The sequence below is a fragment of the Magallana gigas genome, chromosome 2 (assembly GCF_963853765.1).
Source record: "Magallana gigas chromosome 2, xbMagGiga1.1, whole genome shotgun sequence".
Lineage (NCBI taxonomy): Eukaryota > Metazoa > Mollusca > Bivalvia > Ostreida > Ostreidae > Magallana > Magallana gigas.
The window spans coordinates 36,408,548-36,433,962 of record NC_088854.1 but is presented as its reverse complement, the minus strand read 5'-3'; the positions used below and the strand labels follow the sequence as shown (position 1 = coordinate 36,433,962).

At 33.7% G+C, this 25,415-nt stretch overlaps 1 protein-coding gene, 1 long non-coding RNA gene and 1 pseudogene across 3 annotated transcripts in view; 1 reads left to right on the top strand and 2 right to left on the bottom strand.

The window, feature by feature from the left end:
* LOC105334138 (general transcription factor 3C polypeptide 4) overlaps positions 1-25,415 on the bottom strand; it is a 41,620-nt gene that overhangs the window by 6,000 nt on the left and 10,205 nt on the right. Inside the window, exons 4-16 of the mRNA XM_034446370.2 lie at positions 21,282-21,360; positions 20,670-20,775; positions 19,764-19,878; positions 19,474-19,562; positions 19,152-19,297; positions 18,780-18,900; positions 17,296-17,379; positions 16,984-17,095; positions 16,791-16,839; positions 7,215-7,287; positions 6,592-6,736; positions 6,241-6,416; positions 65-196 (exon numbers count right to left, since the gene is read on the bottom strand). Of these exons, the coding sequence (XP_034302261.2) occupies positions 65-196; positions 6,241-6,416; positions 6,592-6,736; positions 7,215-7,287; positions 16,791-16,839; positions 16,984-17,095; positions 17,296-17,379; positions 18,780-18,900; positions 19,152-19,297; positions 19,474-19,562; positions 19,764-19,878; positions 20,670-20,775; positions 21,282-21,360 (1,427 nt within the window). The remainder of the gene's footprint in view (positions 1-64; positions 197-6,240; positions 6,417-6,591; positions 6,737-7,214; positions 7,288-16,790; positions 16,840-16,983; positions 17,096-17,295; positions 17,380-18,779; positions 18,901-19,151; positions 19,298-19,473; positions 19,563-19,763; positions 19,879-20,669; positions 20,776-21,281; positions 21,361-25,415) is intronic.
* Positions 784-3,663, bottom strand: LOC117683145 (uncharacterized). Of its 2 annotated transcripts, XR_010711073.1 has the most exons (4): positions 2,897-3,663; positions 2,574-2,648; positions 2,166-2,300; positions 784-2,042 (listed from the first exon to the last, which is right to left on the bottom strand). It is a non-coding gene; the product is annotated as an uncharacterized lncRNA (long non-coding RNA). The 2 variants fall into 2 exon arrangements; XR_010711072.1 differs by having other exon boundaries at positions 785-2,042; positions 2,574-3,663.
* On the top strand, positions 10,595-15,150 carry LOC136272580 (uncharacterized; annotated as a pseudogene).

The following is a 25,415-nucleotide window of genomic DNA, read 5'->3' as shown; positions in this document are numbered from 1 at the left end:
ACTTGAAATTAAATACCATTATTTTCATGATTAAAGCACCTGTGAGTAGCATTATAAAGGATACATGAGTGACAAATGGGGCAGTCAGAATATTCTCTGTTCTTCAACAGCTGTTGTACTTGTTCAGACCTTAGACTGCGACACTTTTCTTCTTTCCCTTCAAGCCATCTGAGCATTGTACTGAGAATTTTGACTTCTGGAAGAAAAAAAAAGCCAATTGGTGAAAACATGGATGCATTCAATCATGCTTTGAATTTTTTTGCTGCAACTTAGAAGTGGCAAAGAAGATTTTTGTTAGTACTCAATGAATTGGGTGTTTGCCCCGAGATCTATACCCATACCAAAAAAAAGCACTAAAAAGTTATACCTATAAGCCCTTAAAAAAGTTACAAAAAAGTCATAACAAAGTTAGCACAATTTGGAACCATCTGATCAATTATGGTTCCAAATTAGCATCAAAAAGTTATACCTATATTGTAACTTTTTGCTTAAGTACAAAAAAGTCATAACTAGAGTGTAACTATTGACAATTTATTTTTTCATAAAAATAAAATAGGTACAAAAAAGTTATCAAAAAGTTATAATTAAGTTATCATTTAGGTACAAAAAAGTTACAAATTAAAGTTACAGAAAAGTTATCATTTAGGTACAAAAAAGTTATACATATAGGTACAGAAAAGTTATCATTTAGGTACAGAAAAGTTATAGATGTAGGTACAGAAAAGTTATACATATAGTTACAGAAAAGTTATCATTTAGGTACAGAAAAGTTATACGTATAGTTACAGAAAAGTTATACGTATAGTTACAGAAAAGTTATCATTTAGGTACAGAAAAGTTATAGATGTAGGTACAGAAAAGTTATACAAATAGTTACAGAAAAGTTATCATTTAGGTACAGAAAAGTTATAGATGTAGGTACAGAAAAGTTATACATATAGTTACAGAAAAGTTATCATTTAGGTACAGAAAAGTTATAGATGTAGGTACAGAAAAGTTATACATAAAGTTACAGAAAAGTTATTGTTTAGGTACAGAAAAGTTATAGATGTAGGTACAAAAAAGTTATCATTTAGGTACAGAAAAGTTACACAGAAAAATTACAGATGTAGGCAAAAAATATTTATTTGTATCATAAACTTCAGATAAAAAAACCCCAGGTACATGTACAGGTGTTATACTGATGAAAAAAAGTCCCTAATGTTGACAAAGAACTTTTCATCAAATTGTTTTTGCTCTTGAATAGGAATTTAAAACAGCTCTGTTCATGTGAGCAAAAGAACACAAGTCAATGTTTTTGTTAATCAATATGTTTACTGAATTATATTTACATCTAATGAGTATGCTTTCCTCCATTTCTTATGGAAACTTATAGTTAACGCCTTGTTTAACGATTGGTCGAAACCTGTATGACCATAGAAAAATCACTGAAATAATCAGGATGATATCAATGCAGACTCACATTCCCATTGAAGACAATTTGGCTGTTTCTTTTAGCTAACGTACTATGTACATTAAGAATAATATAGTAAATTTTACTTACTCTTTACAAACAATTTATTAATTTGTTAAAAGAAAGATGTAAATATAAACATTATAATGCTTTCTTTGACGATTCATGCAGGTAATGAAGGGAGCAAATGCGGGTAATGTATTTTTTCTGCAATGTCGCTACATTCATATCCCGCATATATCACCAAAGAAAGCATTTTATTGTTTACATAATTATCTCAAATCATTACAGACCCTATATGCAAGTTTTTGAAATAAAGCAATAATCTAACATAAAAGCATTTGGGATTACATGTGTGTCTAATGTTCTTGCTAAATTTAAATAGAAAGTTTGAAAAACATTATTTTGTAAACCAAATTTGACCAAAACCTTCATAAAGCATGTTTTAGGTTAAATTCCTAACATATACTAGCATGATTTTGTTCCAAACATACTAGTATGATTTTTAAAACAGTCCTGGTTCTAGATGATACCAATGACCTGCAGTAATCTATCAGCAAACAACTGGATCTGTTTCTTGAATCTGTTCCTAAAATGTATAAAAAAGAATGTTTCATTATCATGGCAATTTCTTACTACATGTACTTTCATTGTAACTGTTAAAATCCTTGACAACTACCTTATACTTAAAACAGAAAATTATATAGCATACCAAGTTGAATATATATTTGACCAGCACCTGGCAGGTGAAAACTGGTTTCTGTTTACACGGCTGCATGTATTTCTATGGGAACGGTTGCTCTTGCATCTGATCTCTTTCATAGTATTATCCTTGTCCTCCATTAATCTAAAAGAAGGCAATAAAATTTAAAACATGATACTGTTTGACAAATTTCAATATATGTAGCATAAATTATTATTAAATATAAGTAACACTTTTCAATTCTCTGTTGACCTGGTACTCCCCCCCCCCCTCCCCTCTAAAACAAAAAGTCAGCATTGATACAGCAGTTGCCATTATATTCTCAGATTTACAATAATTCATTATACTAAAGGATATACATAATATATGGTTAAAATCTGTATATCTTATTTCTACTTGATAAACACACACACTTACTTTTTTCATCTTGTATTAATGATGTATCTTCAATCTGGTGTACATTCTGCTAGCTGGACTTGGTTGGGATTTTTTCTGCAATACAATGATACTTTTTTTAAAAAGAGTCTGCCATAATTTGATTATATATAGAATGTACATCACTAGATATACATGGCTGCATAAACTTTGATATAATTGATAAAATCATGCACTTCTTATTAGAATTCTAGAAATATTCCAAATGGAATTCATTTCTAAGTGCAAAGCAATAATATAGAAATTGAGATAAGCAAACACAAATGAATTATTTAAAATGTCACTTGTTTGTATATCAGACTTACCCTGAATGGAAATGGTCATCCACAACTAAAGCCATATCATCCAGGTCTTAAGCATGTCTATCTTTATGATACCACTGCTTGCAGTTTCATTACTACATACAACACGCTGTGATTCTGCATATTTCTTGAAAAAATCAGGAAAATCTTCACAACAACTCCTGTCTTCTTTGCCCATTTCAAAATTTGATGGCGGAATGGCAATTGTCCAATCAGAATTCACGAAAGTCAAAGTTTGAAATTTTGGCCAATCACGATACAGCCACGATTAATACCGGGATAAATCTTTAAAATTATTTTAGTTAAAAAACAATATTATTTACTTAATATTATCTAAAGAATTCTGCATTTAAATGAAACAAACTTTAGTAATATTTTCTTTCCTTACAACCTGTTAGTTTATTAACCGATCATCAAAACTGGGCATTTCCGGTCTCAAGAGCCGCCATTTTGAATAATTTGAGGGAATTTTAAAAACTAAATGAATTTAAATACCAATGCATTTTTACAATTGATGAATATGTAAAACCAAAAATTATAACATTTTTTAAAAATAAAACATGTTTCCCAAAGTTTAAAACACAGTCCTTATAGCTATGTGTTGTTATAAATTACGATGAGAGATAGGCTAGTACTGGGAAAACGTACAGATGGAAATAGCAGTACTGTTCTTTGTTAACAGCATGTCTATTAATCAAATATGTGAATAAATATGGTGAACCCATCTCATAATAACAAACAATGCTACCACCCCTCCCACCCACCCCCCCCCCCCCTTTCTTCGCATGCATTCGATGTCGTGGGAAAATTCTGAATCAATTTCTAGAAATCTACTCTATTCCTTTATTCATGGGTAGGCCATGAAAAGTTGGAAAAACTTTCAGTGATAATATAAAGTATTTAACAGTGTTTAAACGAAATCGTAATATGTCTAATGATGTTCAACAGACAGATAACAAAATAATGCTTGCAGGAGCAAAATGAAAATGTCTGCTGGTCAAAACACACACATAAACTTTTTATCTTAAACAAACATCAGTGTCATCACAGCACGGACTAATCATGACCTCTTTCGACACCCTTTACTGTTAACCTGGGATGTGTGTGCGTTCAGGCGGAAAGTGATTTCCTGTTTCTGCCTTATAAAAACAATAAAATTTTGGACAGGTGTTTGTGTTGCAATTGATGGACTGGATTCCCGTTATAATGGTTATGTCATTGTTTTCAAACAAATCTTAGTGATTTTACTAACCTACATCTACCCCCCCCCCCCCCCCCACTTATCATGCTTATGGTGATTTTTATAAAAAACAAAGTTATAACGATATTTTGTATTAGTTTTTAGATTTATTGTGATAAAAGTCTACTTTAGACTTGAACCTCTTGGATAAGATTCACTTAAATTTTTAGTGTAAAAATGACAAAGTCCAAACACATTCACAAATTGACTAAGTTCAGTGTAGGTACATTTTAGTTATACTGAAAAGTTTCTAAGTTCAATGTAGGTACATTTCAGTTATACTGAAATTTTCTAAGTTCAATGTAGGTACATTTCAGTTATACTGAAAAGTTTCTAAGTTCAATGTAGGTACATTTTAGTTATACTGAAAAGTTTCTAAGTTCAATGTAGGTACATTTTAGTTATACTGAAAAGTTTCTAAGTTCAATGTAGGTACATTTTAGTTATACTAAGAAATTTCTAAGTTCCATGTAGGTACATTTTAGTTATAGGGCAAAAAGTTTAAGTCCAATCTAGGTACAAAAAAGTTATAACTTTTATGTGCCTAAATCTTAGGTACATAAAAGTTACACTTTAGTTACAGAAAAGTTATGACTAAGTGTAACTTTTTTTTGTATGGGTAGCGAAAGATGGTTTTGTTTGGATCATTTTCCACAAATTTACATTTCCTAATGACTGAAGCCATAAAAGTTAACAAATAACCTGTTGATGAACCCTGATCAAATTCAAAATATTTTGTCTTATTAAGACATGCAGTTTTCAGTTGCTAAAAGTGAGATCAAACTGTAAACGATAAGTAAAAACAAGAGGCCCATGGGCCACATTGCTCACATGAGGAATGATAGGTATAATAAAATCAGCTTAATCATAATGGAATCATTATACAAACTATCTGGTCAATGAAGTATAATACATGTAGATCATGTATAAATAAAATCCATTTTTTCCCCTGGGTATTCGTATGTTTGTGATATAAGTCCCTTTTCTAACAGGATGATTTTATAGTCATCTCAAAACAATCCTAAACAATTGTTTATATATGGGATATAAACCTACATCAAACTCTAAACCCCTTGTGGGGCCCAAAGAATCATCCAGGCGCCAAAGTCTAAACAATTTTAAAAAATCAGCAATGTCAAAATGTTAGGTTGCTTCTACTAAAGTTAGTGTTTCTTGGCAAATAGATTTTTATAAGTGCATGTGCTTTTTAAGATTACATTACATTTTCATACCTCTACATCTATATGAATAAATTATGAAAGAATAAAATGTACGTTAGTGTTATATCCTTTTAATATCCATCCATTTGTTTTTAAATTCCAATTTTAAAAAATGGAGAAAATAAAATTAAGAAAAAATTTGGACACAGCATATAAGAAAATGAAAAAAAAATTCTGTATCAACATACAAATCAATTAATATGTAAAACGTTATTTCTGTGCTTGCGCATGATATAGCTTGCGCAGGATATTATCTAGTTACTGTGTAAAAGTTTGACCACCCCCCCCCCTATTGTGGCCCCACCTACCCCCCTTGGATCATGATTTGAACAAACTTAAATCTACCCTACCTGAGGATGCTTCCACACAAATTTCAGCTTTCCTGGCTTCTAAGGAGAAGATTTTTAAAGATTTACTCTATATATCCCATGTAAAATTTCACCCCCCCCCCTCCCCCATTGTGGCCCCACCCTACACATTGCACACCCTTTGACAAAAGACACTCTGTGAGTGAAGTATGAACCATATAAGAACAAGGGGAGAGAATATATGCCCCAGACAATGATTTTATATATTATTCAGCTATGACCTAAATTTTAGACTTAAAAACATGTTTCAATGTCACTGCAAACCATTTTCCGAAAGGCACTCTGTGGGTGAAGTATGAGCCAGAATGGGCCTAAGGGAGAGAAGATATGCTCGGGACAAGCAATCTCCGATGGACAGACAGACTGATTACAATAGGGTACCCGCAGAGCAAGGCCCTAATTAAAAGCTGTTACATCATAACACTAAAACAGTGAACAAACAATATCTATATTGCACAGAGTGTATAATGTATCACTAGTTCTACAGGTTACACAGTCTCCATGTCCAAATGATCTCACCTGTCTGAGTAAACTTCTGCTGTTGAGACCTCAACAGAGTATCAAACACTTTTTCCAAATACTTCAGCATAATAATGACAGACAATTCAGAAACAGTGCCTTTGGCCAGGGCAGCTTCATTTATTCCTTCATCTGTTGTTTCTGGGATGTGCAACTGAATTGTCAAGATGAAATACCTGTAAAATCATGGGTTTATATTTAACTTCTGGAAAATGCATAGACACACACAAGCTTTTTTTTTTTTCAAAATGCAGTTTATATATATTTATATGGAGTATGCAGTTTATACAAAGATTCTCATTAAGGAGGCGACTATATATACACTAGCTTAATCTAACTAGTACACATTACCTTAATACTCTCAGCAGTTTGACATTCATAGAGAACCATTTGTGTGTCTGTGTCACAAAGTTGGTTAGGGAGGGGATAATATTGACTCCTGACCACAAGCACTGTCGAAAATACTCCAGAACATCTGGGATATGTTTCATTGGCACTGAATAAATGAGAAGAACTTATATTACATACATACAGTTGTAAACCAACTTTTATTCGCGTGCGAGAATTTTGTGCGAGAATTTTTAGCGAGGATTGTGAAAGCTTTGTCGTCATGAATATTTCTCACCGCAAACCAGTCCTCAAATATCTTTGCTGTTATTTTTTTCAGAAAATCTACATTTAAATCATGAAAATTTATCGCCGCGAACCAGTTTTTCTTTGGTAAATCGCAAAATAAAGAAGTCGCAAATAATAGTTGCTTTACAGTACCAGTAGAGATCCATCTACCATTCCTTCCTTTTATAAAAGCATAAACATTAAAGTTTGCATATAAGGAATCAACAGAGCATCATCTGACCTGATGCATGGTTGTCTGAGAAACAAAATATTATTTGGGGGTATAATCATATGGTATTATTCAAGAAAATCAACCTGTTGTATTACTATTCTAAAAATGAATATACTGATGATTATACCAGTTTCATCCAATAAGAGTTTTTCAGCACTTTTTCTTGTTTCAGCATCTTGTTTCAGAGGGAGCGTGTAAACCTGTAAAAATTTATTCCATGGATAATGTTTTTACATTAGTACAAATGTTAGACTCCAGACACAGCTAGAATCTAAATCAACTTCAAACAAAATTGTTATTATTAAATAACTGCATTACCTGCAAATCAACCAGAAATCTATATATGAAGGCCTACAGAAATCCTTAGTATGATAACTGTAACTGGTTTCAAAACAAAATGCACTGGAAGTTTTGTTTCCTATTGTATCACAGCATCATTTTTGCTCAAAGCTTTTCATTTTTCTAATAGAAAGTAGAACTGTCCTAATGGGACTTATACCCCAAACAAACGCTTTGTTTACATAGCGAAGAATTTCAAGCTCTGTAACTCGCTTATAAATAACTCAACAAATGACACTCAAATTTCGGTTGCCTATTAAAAATGCCTGTCTGAAGCATTGCAAATATAAAAATCTGAAAAATAATCTTTTACTAAAATCGTGACCATGCCCCTTTAATTGAAAGTAACCCACGCGCGTAGGTTTCGGCGAAATTGTCGTTTTGAAAAAGCAAACAAATCCAGATTTGTAAAAGTCGCTCTGGTTTGGGTTTTCATTTAGCAGTTTAATTTTACATCCTAAATGAGAGAAAAACATGCACAGAAACAGCATCGAGGTATTCATTATTCATAATACGAAGAAAATGAGTGTATACGCCACTGTCAAAGAAAATTTTTTAAAAAATAAACAATAATGGATCAACACATGATCGAAGTTGACAGTAAAAATCTTATTTCAAGATTGAATGATGTCGGTTGTCAAGTTACAGAGCCTGAACCATGCTGAACCAACTATTGCCCAAAACCTAGGTTTGTTGTATACATTTTTTAAAGTAGTCCACAACAACTGAAATTACTACCCATCTTCATAAAAAACAAAAACAAAATGTGTACGTTGAAGTTAAGATTTTTGCATTTTTTAAGATCGGAAAGCTGGCTTAAGCAACTTCTCAAAACACTTAAAAATTGTACCTTTCCCCAGTTACTTCAATTTTAACTTTACGTTGTAATGAATTTGTTAATATTTATTTTTTGTTCAATTTCAAAGGTGAATGAACCCTTTAAAATCATACTGAGATTTAAGTGTTCAAACAAACAATATTTGATGTTAAATATGATAGTTATGGGTGTAATATCTTTGAAAGGCAAAGAAGAAATATGATTGAGCCCCAATATTATGCATTAAGTCAGCATAATTTACTTATTTGAGTTCTCACAAGATAATGACTGCTAATCTCTTATATTTAAAATGTATCTACATTTTTAAAAACATTTTTAATATTAATGAGGAATAATAATAGGAAAGAAGAATTGGAAAACACTTATGTCAAGAACCTTGTTTTGAGTTCTTAGAAGTAAGTACAGTGAATCTTACAACACAGCTCTGATATGTTAAATTTTAAAATGTGTCATTATCAAAATATATGAAATAATGTCATTAATTTGATTGCAGATAATGTGTGAGTCACATGTGTTGAGCAACTTTTTCCATTAAAAGGAAATTTAAAGTTTTCCTTTGGTTTGCAATGTTTGTGGTGATGAAAATCCATTGAATGTACCACTTGATGTGCTTGCAATTAAGTTACTCCACTTCTCGTCCAGTATACATTATGTACTCACAGAAAGGACATACACCCAAATAACACAAAAGTATTTGCTTGGAAAATGCAAAAATTGACATGGACTGAATCCTACCATATGTATTATATAACAGTGTTGATGTATTGGTAACTGAATGGGTGACTTTCAATAAACACAAATTTGTTTGAAATTTTTGTTTGTTTATTTTTTTCCTCCCTCCCTTGAAAGTTTTAAATTTTCAAGTGACGTTAAAAGTAGAATTAATTTTAACCAGCCTAATAAAATCTGTAAGGATCACCTCCCTTACTTTTCAACATCAGTGTACAATATATAGAACAAGTAAAAAGCTGTCAATGTGACAGCAAACCGGGTTTTCTTTTATGTGAACTGTATCCATAATCCATGTCAACCAGTATCCAGTGAAATGGAGTACCCTATATGCAATATTTTGCCAAAAAATGACTAAGTTCAAAAGCTGGTATTTTTTTCATAAATAATCCGAAATCAAAATTCTAGCAATATGCACACCTCTGATATATGTACAATTGATCTGCAAAAGAACAACTTCCTATCTTGATAACTGTAGGAGGAGTTATCCGTACAATGTGGGTACCCTATATGCAATATTTTGCCAAAAAATAACTAAGTTCAAAAGCTGGTATTTTTTCGATAAATTATCAGAAATCAAATTCCTATCTGTAAGAGAAGTTATCCATACAATGAGGGTACCCTTTTGGCAGCCGCCCACCCGCCATTTTCACCATTTTAATAACCGGATTTTTCAGTTGGAAAACCCGGTTAATAAGGAAAATGAAAACTGTCATAAAATCATTAAATCTTGTCTGATCTTAAAAAAAAAATTGCAGGTGCACATCTTCAGATGGTGATCAATATATGTAAAAATTTTCAGACTGTTCCATGCAGTAGTAAAAAATTCTATAGAGGGGACAAAGTTGCGTCTACAGACAGACAGACGGACAGGATGAATTCAATATACCCCCCTAAACTTCGTTTAAAAAAAAAACAAGGAAAAAAGCTGTCAATGTGACAACAAACCATTTTTTTTAAAAGTGAACAGTATCCATAATCCTTTTGTCAACCCTGAATTGATAAACATTACCTATCCAGAGAAATGGGGTACTCTATATGCAAAATTTTTCCAAAACAAAAACTTCAAAAATTTAACGGGTGGATTTTTTTTCTCATAAATTATTAAAAACAAGAGATGTTTGTGAAACACTTATGCCCCCCTCCCTTGGAAACATCCACAAAGAATATGAACTTAAACTGCAAATATTTGGAATTTTTCTAAGTCCAGGGGCATAACATTGTCAGAAATTGCTCTATCATACCCAAAATCGAACTTGACCTAGATATTATCATGATAAACCTGCATACCAAATTTCATATTAATATGTGCACCCTTTGCGAAGAAAATGAGCGGAAACTGCAAATAACTCGAATTTTTCTAAGTCCAAGGACCATAACTCTGTCGAAAATTGCTCGATCGTACCCGATATCGAACTTGACCTAGATATTATCATGATAAACCTGTATACCAAATTTCATTTCAATATGTTTATCCTTTGCAAAGAAAATGAACGGAAACTGTTGGTGGACCGACCGATAGACAGCAGCAAAGCAATATGCTCTCCCTTCTTCGAAGGGGGGCATAATTAAAATCCAAGTAAGGCCATAATAAAATTACTGTTTGTTTGGAATTGCCGCCCGCCTCATCTAAATAACCCCCGCTGAAAAAATTTTATTGGCAAAATAAAAAGAACAATTTTTTTTATTGTTTTGTTTCGTACCAACAGGTTTATAAATAGTTCGTTCGTCGAATGTTTTTTTTAAAATCGGGTTCGATCTCCTCATAATATTCATAAACACACTGGATCAATAAAACGTTTTCTTTGAAGTATTTATAATATTGAGATCCGAAGGTTCTCGCAAACGCGCCAAAATGTCAAACATGAAGGCTGGTGCCAGTGGTGGAAAACGTTCGAGTCCTGAAGACTCATCAACCATTCCGTTGTGCGTATCCATACAGTTGAATGGTGAACTTAAAATAAGCAACAGAATATACAGTTTTGATAGCGATGACACATGGAAGCAAATACTGACAGAGGTTGCATTGGAGATGGACAAGACCGACATGTCGAGATTGAAAACGGCCACGCGGGGGGAGATATCAGTCCAGTTGTCATCAAAACTACATGGGTCAGAGATTTTTTATCCTGATATAGAAGAAGAAATAAAGGTGGTCCGTCAGTTTGATAAGTCCTTAAAATACGTCACATATAAAATCAATAGCAATACTGATGATCCGGTACCCCCTCAGCGAGCCAACGCACTCCACCACATCATGCAAACTCAGACATTGTGTACAAAATCAGCTCCAAAGAAAGACACAAATGAAAAGAAGTTTACAGGTGTGTACATTGCTTAACACATGAACACATAATATTAGAAAAATCTGATATATTGAATTCATGTTTCAACACATACACTTAGTTTAAAGATACATAAATGTTATTTTTGTCTCTGACTTAGTGTAGAAACATTTAGACATATATTTTAATTGTTTTAACACTTAAAACCTAATATTTTCGTAACATTAAAAATGATATCATTTTTAATTAACAGCCAAAGATCAGTTGTATAATGACCTGGTGGATCTACTTAAGCAGAAAGACTGTTTTTTCCCCAATTCTATGAGTGACACTGAGTCTACTAAGAATATAAATGTCTTGGTGAATGCACTGTGGCTCATTGACAAAGACAATTTGAAAAAACTTCAACAGAAAATTGCTGCACTTAAAACAACAATCAGGAATCTGAAATGAGGTATTATTCAAGCTTAAAAATACAGTTATTAATCAACACCCTCAATGTCAAATTAATCCGTATGTGCTTCATTTCTTACTTTCTTTAAAAGTATGATTTTTTTTTTCATGCAGACTCTTGAGTTTTTGTGGTTACCATGACTTCAAGAAAATAAAGAAGAAAGCGCCAAGACTGTCGGCCATTGATTTAAAGTCTCATAGCACTGCCCTATTTCAGTTGATATCCCAGCCTTTTGTGAGTAAGTGGAATGAAATCAAAGATGATATTCTTGAACTGGCAAAGTGTTTCAACATTTACGCAGATCAGTTAGATAAGGCAAATGAAGAACAACAATGTCGACAAAACCTTACTCATCCTGTCCGAGAAATAGCCAAGGATGCTTTTCTCTACTATGTTCCACAGACAGAAAAAGTAGGGCCCAAGTATGCTATCCTTGACACTTGTTTAGCAAAAATGAACCATTATGAATATGTATTTTTTGATGAAGCTATTCATTTAGATGAACCATTCAAGACAAATTTTGATAGATATGACTTTCTTCAGAAGATTGCTTTGTCAATGCCAGTTAATGTGCTCAAGTATAACCCTGGTGGATCTGTTGGTACCTCAGTTTTCATATGGCGAGTCCCAACTGACCGAAGTGTACAGGAAATTGTTAATGAAGGATCAAAAACTATTGAGAATCTGAAACCACGTCTTCTTGAATACCATACCAGAAATATGAAGTCAGATTTCACTCGTAAATACACTGGATTACATGCTTGTCAAACTCCAAAACATATTCTTAGATCTATTTACAAAGAACTGACTAATGATGCCTCTGTTGATCAAAATCCTTCAATTGAATACAGAATTCAAGAAGCTATATCTTCGGAAGATCCAGACCTGGTAATTGATCTACGACACTTAAATACTGGGAGGCCAGGAGATACATTTCAGGTTTTCTTCGATCTCCTTAGAGCAAAGGTAGAAGAACAGTGTGCAGCTGATGAGAGGAGACACAATATTGAGCATGTCTCAAGGTACATTTCTGTCAGTGATCTCATCAGGGATGTAAGTGCTGATTTACCAACTGGAACCCCAATTCCAAGTGAATCAACAGTTTTATTTTCATTTGCACCAAAAAATGCTTATATTAAAACAGCAAGATTGTACAAATCTGTCATTCCTCTTCAATTCAAAGTCCAGACAAGATAGTTGAGACTTTCTCATCAGGATGAACACTACTGTGCTTCACAGTATAAATACATGAGACATTTTGCAAATATTTTCAAAGACAGTGTGACTTTCCTTAGCATTGATGACAAATCAAAGATTGATATTGGAGAGCCTGGACAGTACATTTCATCAGGTGTTCGGGGAAAGAAAAGTCTGGTTCCTTCTGCTTCTCAGTTGTCTGCTATAAATCATGATGTCTCAAGTAAAGGTTCCATTACTCCATCAGTAATTCTTAATGTGGCATTACCAGAAGACAAGGATGGATCATTTTACCAAGGACAGGTGTCAGTAATATACAAGGATTCAATATTCCAGGCAAGCAGCCCATTCAGACATGCAGTAGAGATACAGAAGATGTTATTGGGAGAACTACCAGTAAAGCCTATCCTGATGATTTACTCACATGGAGGACCTGACCACAGACTAACGTACCACTCAGTAAAACTCTCACTTATTGTGTTGTTCAGGAATTTAAACCTTGACATGCTGATTGCTGGTAGAACAGCACCAGGACATTCATGGGCAAACCCAGTAGAAAGGATAATGTCAGTACTGAATCTATCTATTCAGAACATGTCACTTGCCAGAAATGAATGTGATAGCAACACAGAGCAAATCCTGAAAAGTGCTAACAGTATGGCAGAAATTAGAAAGAAATCAGAAAAAGTGCCGGATTTGAAAGGACAGTGGTTGGATTCTCTTAATGAAATCATCACCATGCTGCAAAATCGCACATGTCGACTTACACTTAAAGGACAGCCTTTTAAGTGTCCAAATGCTGCTTCTGATGAGGCTGTGAAGTCAATGGAAGAGCAGATAGGGCAGCTTATTGACAATACCATTCAGCTTGGGCAGTATCAGCAAAAACATTTGTCCAACAAGCAAGGTAATTTCATAAAGTAATAAAAAAAGTATTTCTGCAATATCAAGTTGTACAGGCCATTTTGATATTAAAACAGTACATATATTTTGTTTTGTTTTCAGAATACCAAAGATTCCTAGAGAACCACTGTCGTCAGAGGCAATACACTTTCCAAATTCGTAAATGTAAAGACCCTAACTGCTGTTCTCCAATGCAGATAGAAGACCTGCCGTGGCTACCTGATCCTATCCAGAAGGCTGACAAGATTCACTACAAGCCATTGACTGAGGTGTTGGGTCAACCAACAACAGACGGTGATCGACCCTCTGCAAAAAATTCTACAGCGACTACTGTTGCAGAGGAATTGCAAGTATGTTAATACTAGAATGAATGATAATTTGTATATATTGAATCTTTGGTATTTGATATGCAAATATCTGCTAACATTTTCTCTTACTTAAACTCTTATTTATTACTTTTAGTTATGAATAATTAAATAATATCGCATCTGATTTCAGGGAGTAAAGAACAGCTTTCTGGTTGCCCAAAATGTAAGGTCAACAGTTACCTGCTGTGAATGTGAAAAGATAAGATGTATCTATTCAAAGAAAACTCTGACACTTAGGGACACAAGGACTTTGGCAAGAACACTAGAAAAGTATGATTACACATGTGGAGCTCTTTTAATACCTGAAGGTAAATTATTTATAGATAAATCCAGAATATTAAAAATTAATATTTTATTTAATATCGCAATTTTTAGGAAATTAATGCAATAAAATTAATATTTGCTGCATGTGATTCATTGAAGTATTGTTTCTTTGATCTAGGTGATGTTCTTCATGGAAAAGTGTTTGTTCGTTTGCAGTTGAACTGCACAATGCACATGGAGTTTGCATATTATGCAGAAGCAGCCAAAGGCACAAGAAAAGATCTTTGCTGCTATTGTGCTTCAGCTGATGTTCAAAAGGACCAAAATTTTCTAAAGAAATTCCGCGTCGTTCTTCCAGTTTGTGTGAATTGTCTCCAAAAAGGGCTAGAAGTTCCAAGAAGAAACCCTATGAAATAGACTGTTAAAACTAGATCTAAAAGTTTGACTATCAGTTTTGGTTCATTGAATGTTATTTTTGAGCACTCTTTTGTGTGTGTTTTTCTTGTTTGACATGTCAGAACAAAGAAAAGTAATAAACATTTCACTGTTTTCAATTGACATTTTAATTCTTCAACAATTATAAAATAAATTTCCAATTTGAAAAAAAATAAATAATTTACCTCCCTCCCTCCTGGGTCTGAAAACCCCCAGGCGGCAATTCCAAACAAACATTTTTTTAAGGATGGCCTAATAAGCACATCTCTGACATGTACAATGGATCTCCAAAACAACAGAGTTGGCAAAATGTGCTGGACTGCCCACGATTCATGCATGTCTGATAAAAGTTTTAACTCAGCAGGTCATTGTACCCTGTATGCAATATATTGCCAAAAAAACACCCTAATTTTAACAAGTGTTATTTTTTTCTTAATTACCAAAAATCAAAATCCAAGTAATGAGCTCTGATATATGTGATCTGCAAAACAGCAACTATACAGTGTTGGAATCGAAGTGTACAGTTTTGGGTAGCACTGTTTGTCAAAGCAAGAGAACAAGTAGCGCTGCGTACGGTATTTTTATTGAAAATACTTAAATACTGAATATCTGGATGGACGGTGTCTCAATTTTTATACGGTAGTAAACTAGAATAAGGTTATATATATATACTCTTCATTTCCATCCTTAAATCATAATATTTCTATTTGGAAAAAATCTTATTGGATCTAAACAGTACAAAAATTCAATAAGAAATTGAATCACAATATCTAGAGAAGTGTGTCTCATTTTCTATTCTAGGTTACCACTGTTGTGTGATAACTAACACTACAATTGACAAATCAACACTAATCGTGGAACTTCGAATTCTGTATAATTTAGACTTATGTATGAGGTCATGCGAGTCGATATGTCCTTATGCAATTTATTGAGATTTGAAACAGTAAGGTCCAAGTAGGTCTCATTGCCTGTTTAGGTACGATAAAATACGTTCTGATAAAATTGCTCATATATAATTTCCGATGTGTCCTCGATCTGATCTGAACATTACAACATAAGACCCTGATTTGTGTACGTGCGTATTAACAAATCTTAACAGTCCTGGATGCCATGAGAGACCTTAAGATCCCTTGAGATTTGATATGTTTACTCTACAATTATGACACTAATCATAATGATGAATAAAGTTTGCATTTTGATTTCTATATGCGGGAAACGGAGAGGATCGCAAAATAATTTTACCCCTAAGTTTCCAAGTGAAACTTCCAGCTAATGCAACAAATTCAAATAAATAAAAGATGGCCCCGATGTGTACTTGTGTATTATTAGATAGACTGTTTTTAGTTTTATTATGAGTAAAATATACATTGTATGAAGTCAGGTGTGTCACCATGCGTGTGCTATATGCCTGTAATTTTTTGTCTGGAGCACAATACTGTATATTTCATGAGTTTTTCTGCAATAAAAACTTGTTTGCATAGAAGTAGCAGAGTAGATTTTGTTGCGAAATGAAAACTGTCATAAAATCATTAAATCTTGTCTGATCTTAAAAACAATTGCAGGTGCACATCTTCAGATGGTGATCAACATATGCACAAATTTTCAGACTGTTTCATGCAATAGTAAAAAATTCTATAGGGGGGACAAAGTTGTGTCTACAGACAGACGGACAGGGTGAAACCAATATACCCCACTAAACTTCATTTGCAGGGGCATAAATAAAAAAATTGGCCCAGTGGTTCTGATGAAGTCAGAAATGTAAAAAGTTTACAGATGGAAAGACAGACAAATGGACGCAAAACAAAAGGTGATCAGAAAAGCTCATTTTAAAAGCACTCGGCTCAGGTGAGCAAAAACCAACAGCCTAGTCACAGTTACAAGCTTGACTTACATGCATAGGGCGTCTCTTCATAAACTTCCAGTCAAACTTTTTTAAGGGCCTGCAAAACAAAATTCTTATCAGCAATTGAGCTGAATATCACTGTTAAACTGTAATACATTCAAATGAAGCTATTCTAAATTTATTATATGCATTGAGTACATAAACAATACAAATTTTACAAAAGAAATCAAATTGAAATTACCAAGTTGCTACAATAACGTATGTTCCATTTGGTGAGCAGCTTATACCAAAGATTTTTCTTACTTCCTGAAAGTCTGTACTTAATGGTGAAAATCCTATTTCAACATGTCCGTCTAAAAAAAAAGGGATAAGGACAAATGAAATAAAACGTGTATAAAGCATACTAATATAGTTAGATTTTATGCATGAAAAAAATAAAGTTTTGGTGTAGCATACCAACTTAAGCGATATAAAACTGTATCACTTTATCCTTTTTAAAACCTCTCCAGATTTTGAAAGAATAAATAAGCACAGACTTGCAGTAATATCTGACCATTTTCACTGAATGTAGCTTGCAGGGTTTGTAATTGTCCATCTTCTGATGACATCACAAATAAATCTCCAATGGATATCAGCCCTATATGCATATCAAAACAAGATAAAAAGTGTTTGCTTTAAATCATGTCATTTCATTTCAATTAACCTCTGACATATGTGTATCCTTTTTAATTCTATTTTTTTTCTGCACAAGGGGGAAAGACAATAAGAAATCTGTATTACAGAATACTCAATACATGGTAACATCCACTCATCTTAAAAGAAATCAAGTTCTGAATAATGTGTTTATTCAAGAAATAAACAGCATTTTAAAAGTTCACTGGGATATAAACTTGGTTAGTCGTGTGAGAAAATCCTGTAAAGCCTGAAGGGCTTAAATTCTCAAAAGGTTCGCTGTTCATTAAAAGTTTATATTTATATTTGAAAAATAAAAAACGCAAATCGTTTAGAATTATTAACAGGAAACCGATAAGTATATAAATATGGTAATCAATGTGATATCATTTAAAAGTTCAAACAAAAATGAACATTTTTACTATTCTGTAGGTTCATATAAAGAATATACAGTGCCATTCAGACCCAACCTAACACCAGAGTAGACCCCAACCCCGGGTTTACTTTTGGGGTCTACTTTGGGTTTACTCTGGGTCTACTTTTTGAAAATTTGCGTCCACTCGGGCTTTACTTTGGGTCCCCTCTGAATTTGTTTTGGGTTAACCCAAAACAAATTCAGAGGGGACCCAAAGTTTACTCAGGGTTTGCTTTTGGGGTCCACTATACGCACTGAAGTGAGAAGCAGACCCACCTTTTGTCTTACCATCTTACTGCCTGTAATCTCTGCCCCTTGTATATTCCAAATACACATGTAGCGTCTAGTTTCAGGGGTATACTTCTGATCGGGGTTTACTCTCTGTGTTCGCTCTGGGTTTACTCTGGGTCTGCTCTGGTTAACCCAAAGTAAACTCAGAATAAACCCTAAGAGTACACCTTGCCATGTCCTGAGAAAGGAAACATCAGAAATACCAAGGGTAGCCTTAAGATGGACTCCACCAGGAAAAAGAAAGAGAGGGCTATCAAAGGAGACATGGCGGAAGTCAGTGAAAAAGGAGATGAAAAATCAGGGATGGACTTGGGGCATGGTACAGCAGATGTCAGCAGACAGGCAGAAAAGGAGATCCTCGGTGAAGGCCTTATGCGCTCTAGGCACGAAGAGGACTAAGTAAGTAAGTAAGTACGCCTTGGGGTTTACTTTCTGTAAGATTGGGTCTGATCGGTATTGTATTTAGAAATATTTACATTCACTGTATATATTTCCTTATTGAAAATCTGTGACGTGATGTGACGTTTTGAATGGACTCTTATTATCTATAGACACAAAAAGTTGGGGATATTTTGTTAGCGTTTTTGATCGATATACATATATTGTCAATAATTTGTTTATTGTTCTACATATACAGAGTTCAAGTCCAGTATAACTACCTGTAACAGAGAAGTTGTGCTGCCCTATATGTAAATTTTTTTTCAACACTGCTGCCGTTTTACTGTCTATCAGAAAGGAAAGTACATTAATTTCTTTGGTTACCAAGAGAAGCATCATCCCCTGCAAGAAAAAAAAACTTCCTACATTTCAGTTTCTCCTTGCTATAAAACAGGAATTGTATTAATTCAAATTTGTTGTTTCACTCCCCTAAAAAGTGAAATACACATTTTCAATATTGTAATATCAATAATGTTTTTTAAATATACCTGAAAATTAGACCAATTATAAAAATAATATGTGTGTAACTCTTATCAATAAATTGTTAGCTAGGCCACCAGCAATGGTTACCTCTACTTCATGTTGAGGGTTACCTTTGACATAACTTTCCAGGTGCTACTTCCCACTTGGATGAGATCTTGCTCGTCATGGAGCCCAGCGACCGAGTCTACAGCCATTCTTCTATAGTCCACTATCAGATTCATCACCTGGCCGGTCTGATAGCCGACCGCAATGTATCCTGTAGTAACAGAACAGTGGTGAAAGATGTCTACAGATTGGTGTCAAGTTGTCTATCGTTATGGTACACATACAAAACACATTAAAAAAATATCATGTTTGAACTTACTGAAAGAAAAAAGAATAAATTGACCACAATGTTTGTTTCTAACTTTGGCAGAGTGGAATCAAACTTACCTTTTCCATTACATGGTTCAGGGCTCCAACAAACAGATGAGGGAATTGAACACAGAGGGTGAACTTCACTAACAATACTAACATTCTCTCTGAAAATTCATGTACATCAGCTAATACATTTACATGGTATATTTTTTCGAATTCCAAACATGCGCAAATGTATGAAAACAGCGTCAACTGAAGTATTTTTTCAAAAAATCTACAAGCCCTTAATTTCGATCAAATCAACCTTTGAATATACCGTACTTAACTTTGATGGGTTAATCACCTCAGTCCAACTAATTACTTACTCTGAGCACAAAGGAATGTGGACCTTACAAAGCTGTATCACACCATTTTTCATTGCCACTGCCATCAGGAAATAACTGACATCTTCATAATTACACAATGGTGACCAAGCAGCATCTAAACAAAAAATAAGAATTTAAAAATCCTAATAAATGTTTGATAGAAGTGTTTACTTCAAACTTTGACAGAAAGACTGAAATTCATAGTCAAATTTAGTATGCTTAATTTTGCTGGCCTTCCAATTCAATACCATACATTTTCAGTTCATAAAGCTCACTCTAAAAAGCACAAGATGTGAGATAATATCCTTTTCGCAATACAGCATTGCTGTATTGTCTTTGCGGTGATTGCGGGGCCACAAGTTAACCGCGATGGTGTAAAACACTGTAACAGGCATGTGCTCAGTCTAAAGGATTTAATCGAGAAGGAAAAAACTGCTATTTGTTTTGTTTTAATTTTTGTTAGAATTAATATATATAGACATCATAACATAGACATCATAAAACAAGAGGCCCAGGGGCCACATCGCTCACCTGAGCAACAGTTGCCTTAACTCTGATCAAATTAGCATTACAGTATCAAAATCAAAATATCTTTACAACTAGGTACAGTAGATCTTGCAAAATTTTTTTTAAAACTCTGCTGATTTCTATTCACATATTATTTATGGTAAATATCAAGCCCCTTTTGTAACCTCATTCCAAATTAATGTATCAATTCTTGACAATCAAATCACGTTGCATGAAATAGCTTTTTTTAAATTCCCTTAATCTATTCAATAAATTATGTTCAGACACACAAGAATTTATTAGAAATAAGTTTTCTTAAAAAATATCATGCAATAAAATGCACTTGTTTTACAATCATTTATTTGAGGATTTGGGGCCAAAAATTTTCATTCAACTTACCTACTGCAAACATATTGTAGCTTACATCCTTAAATTCAGTGAAGGTCATATTCTTCGACACTCTGTCTTCATATCTTTTAAACAATATGGAGTTCAAATCAAATACCTATAAATACAATCATGCACACAAATAAAACTTTAGAATACAGTACAATACACGCACGTTAAGCTTACATGCAAATTTCTCTATAATCTATAAGGCATTCAATCAGTATTGTTAAATTATCAATCAAACAATTAAAAATGAAAAATATTATTAAAAATCTAGAAAAATATTAGATTCTTTAGCATTTAAAATCAAATTCTGCATAAAAAATAAAACAAAACTGCATAAAATAGATATATTTTTGGCAACAATTTGATTATATAGTGCCACCAGTAAAGTAAACTTAGTTTGATCAAGATTTTGACCACATCAAATCCTTTTTATGGCCAAACTTTTAGTACAACGTTAATTAAAATAACATTCAGGGTTGTCAACAATCAACTACTCAGCTATATACAGATATAGTTGAAGTATTAAAAAAATAGCGGTACATGGGGTTTTTATTAATGTTCTTATTGTTGTTTTTTTTTGGTTTTCCTATTCAATAGAGAAAATTAACAACAAACCTGTTTAAACTTCTTTCTGTCATTTCCAGTCACATAAATACTTAGACTGTGGTTGCCTGTGATAGCAGCCAATGCACACCTGTAAAGACTTTCTGTGAGTAACAAAGCTACAGATAAACCTTCAAGTAAACAAGAGGCCCATGGGCCACATTGCTCACCTGAACAACAGTTCCTGGCATCTACAACACAAAAATAATAGCCTCAAACTTTTGGCCTTTAATACCGATAAATCGGAAGTACTGTCTTTTGTTTATACATTTCAAACATCATTGGTACTTGAGGATTACTAATTTGTTTTTAGTTTTTCTCAATCAAGCTTCGCTTATTAATAAGCAATGAAAATTCCTCAAAAAATTACAGATTAGTCTATGTTTCCACAATATCACATTTGCATGGATAATCTCAGAAACAATTATACAAAGACGTGTTAATTTTAATTGGAAATTTGCTATTTATATTTTGTTCATCAAAGAAAATACGGGAGATAACTTTAACACAGTGCATTTACTATGAAAAATCCTGAGAGTTCCGAATAGCGAGCAAAAAACATTGCTGAAAAAGTGTTGGATTCTTCAATAATATTATTAAATTTTTAGATGAAAGGTATTTACATCCTCAAAATGGTGTTATGAATAATTTTACTGTTATTTACAGCAACTTCATTAATTTTCTCCAAAATCGTTTTGGAGCGATTCTGCAATTTTCTGCTACATTACGGGTATGTAGGAGGCATTTTAACTGTGGTGAAGGCCTGTCCTGAGACACAGTTAGATTATTCTAACTAAGCAGAGTGTAGAGAAATTAAAAGCATTATTGAAGGCTTAAACCTTGGCTATGAAAATTTAACAATACAGTGTGTCAATGTATCTATTTCGTAAATGTCCGATACCATATGCAATGTTAATCCGTGCAAGCACGGTCAGAGTCTAGTCTTTCAATTCTTCTTGGGACCTCAGAAATAGTCCGGCCGTCACGATTTATTTCTGTGTTTAATTTTTAATCATTTCACATAAACTTCTGGTCTTTGATACCGCTATCGCTTGTAGACATCATGTTTTTTAATACCGTATTTTTCGAGGCATATGTCGATGTGGGGCATAGGCCAAATTGCTCATTTTTAGACAAAATTCAAGAAAAATCCTTAGACTAGCCGAATTGGGGGATAAGCCGATTTTCAATCGATGATTACTATAGTGAAAGTATGACCGCTGATTAAGGAAGTCATCGTATTAAGTATATACTTTCAGAATATCGATGTAGAAAGTCAAAAGAGTAATTAAAGTTATTAAATTTGCTTAACATATATATTTCAAGCAATTTTTAAAAATTCATCTGTGTTTTGTGGCTGTTTGGTCTCTTCCGTATTCGTCAGTGTATCGTTACGTATCGTAATTTTACATAGTGTAAATTTAATTGCAACACCTATCTCCGTGGTTCAGTCTGGTAGAACTAAGTATAATATTTTACCAAACCTTTTATATGTTATTAATACCTTATTTCTAAATTTCATTTCATCAAGTTATACTTTGAAAGCTACTTGTAAATACGGGGTATGGCGTTTATTAGCTCAACACGTGGTTTCATAATTTTTCAAATAGAGTTATCCCCCGTAATCGCTATGAATGAGAAAACGAAATACCAAACATAAAATATTTAATTTGTGTTCTTTCCATTAACTAATTAAATAGTGACTTGCCGTTATGCAGAGAAGTTGTAATGTTAACAAGAGGCCCAGGGGCCACATCGCTCACCTGAGCCTTAACTCTGATCAAATTAGCATTACAGTATCGAAATCAAAATATCTTTACAACTAAGTACAGTAGATTTTGCTAAAAAAAAATTGAAAACCTGCCAATTTTTATCCACATCTTTTTTTGGTAAATATCAAGCCCCTTTTGTTGTTGTACCTCTAAGAAGATTTTTCTCTAATCCTATATACCCCCCCCCCCCCCCCCCATTTTGTGGCCCAACTTTTCTCTAGGGAATCATGGTTTCATCAAACTTAAATCTGCATAGCCTGAGGTTTCAAACAAAGTAGTGAGTTTTGGACTGAAAACTTTCCAAGAATATTTTTAAAGATTTTCTCTATATATTCCTATGTAAAAATTCAACCCGCCATTGCGGCCCCGCCCTACCTCCAGGGACTATAATTTTGCAAACTTGAATTTATACACTACCCGAGGGTGCCTCTACACAACTTTCAGCTTTTCTGGCCAAATAGTTTTTAAAAAGATTTTTAAAGATTTTCTCTATATATTCCTGTATAAAAATTCATACCCCAATTGTAGCCCCACCCAACCCCGGAGACCATGATTTGAACAAACTTGAATCTACATTATCTGAGGATGCTTCCAGTCTAATTTGAGCTTTTCTGGCCTAATAGTTTTTGAGAAAAAGATTTTTAAAGATTTTCTCTATATATTCCTATGTAAAAATCCATTCCCCCATTGTGGCCCCACCCTACCCATGGGGACCATGATTTGAACAAACTTGAATCTTTACTACCTGAGGATGCTTCCACTCATATTTGAGCTTTCCTGGCCTAATAGGTTTTGAGAAGAAGATTTTTAAAGGTATTCTCTATATATTCCTATGTAAAAATCCATTCCCCCATTGTGGCCCCGCCATACCCCCAGGGACTATGATTTGAACAAACTTGAATCTCCACTACCTGAGGATGCTTTCATTTTAATTTGAGCTTATATGGCCTAATAGTTTTTGAGAAGAAGATTTTATAGATTTTCTCTATATATTCCTATATAAAACTTGATCCCCCTGTTGTGGCCCCACCCTACCCCCGGGGACCATGATTTGAACAAACTTGAATCTACACAACCTGAGGATGCTTCCATTTTAATTTGAGCTTTTCTGGCCAAATAGTTTTTGAGAAGAAGATTTTTAAAGATTTTATCTATAAATTCCTATGTAAAACTTGATCCCCCTATTGTGGCCCCACCCTACCCATGGGAACCATGATTTGAACAAACTTGAATCTCCACTACCTGAGGATGCCTCCACACAAGTTTAAGCTTTTCTGGCCAAATAGTTTTTGAGAAGAAGATTTTTGAAAAATACCAACAAATTTTCAATAATTCTCAATTATCTCCCCTTTAAAGAGCGTGTGGCCCTTCATTTGAACAAACTTGAATCCCCTTCACCCAGTGATGCTTTGTGCCAAATTTGGTTGAAATCTGCCCAGTGGTTCTGGAGAAGAAGAAAAAAATGTGAAAAGTTTACAACGACAACGCCACTGACAACGCCAACGCCGATGACAGACAACGGACAAATTTTGATCAGAAAAGCTCACTTGAGCTTTCAGCTCAGGTGAGCTAAAAACACAGTTAATGCAATGAAGTGTAACGGTGTACACTACTTGCCCCCAGGCTGTGTTTTAGTCACAGGTTTCACACCTTTGTATATACACACGACACCAGAATACCGTTATTTCATCCAACAGAAAATCAATTGTAAAAACACAAAGCATTTGATTTATTCTACACCCAAGACCAGTGATTCCCGCGAACGCAGACATGAAGAATTCACAAAAATTCTGTCATATTACATTCTACCCGGTTTCGTTTTCTTTTTTACTACGCAATAATAGTTTCCAGGGTTCATACATGAACGTGTGAAAAAAATTCTTTTGATTGGGGTTGTAAAGAAATACCTCGTATAGTACTGTACATTTTATTACTCACGATGTCATTACAAAAATTATCAACGGGATAACTATCAAACAATAGTTAAAACGGATGAAAAAAACCCAACCCTCATAATAAAGTGCTACAATAGTACAATGGATAAAAACAGTGGATTTTATATTTTATTATTAAATTTTTTCAACTTTGAGTCTACGATTAGCCGATCCCGGGGGATAGGCCGGGGCTCTCTCAATCGGAGAAAAAAAATACTGGCATATGCCCCGAAAAATACGGTAGTTTTCTATAAACAGTTATCTTTCTTGTTGTTAGTAACTTTCAATTTTGGACACCATTTTTTTTAAACACTCATTACAACTGGAAAATATAGCATAGTAATACATGTATCACAAATTGGAACATTGTAAATCTTGAGATGAAGATTTTAAACATTTTTCCTATATATTTCTATGTTAAAATTTGAACTCCTCATAGG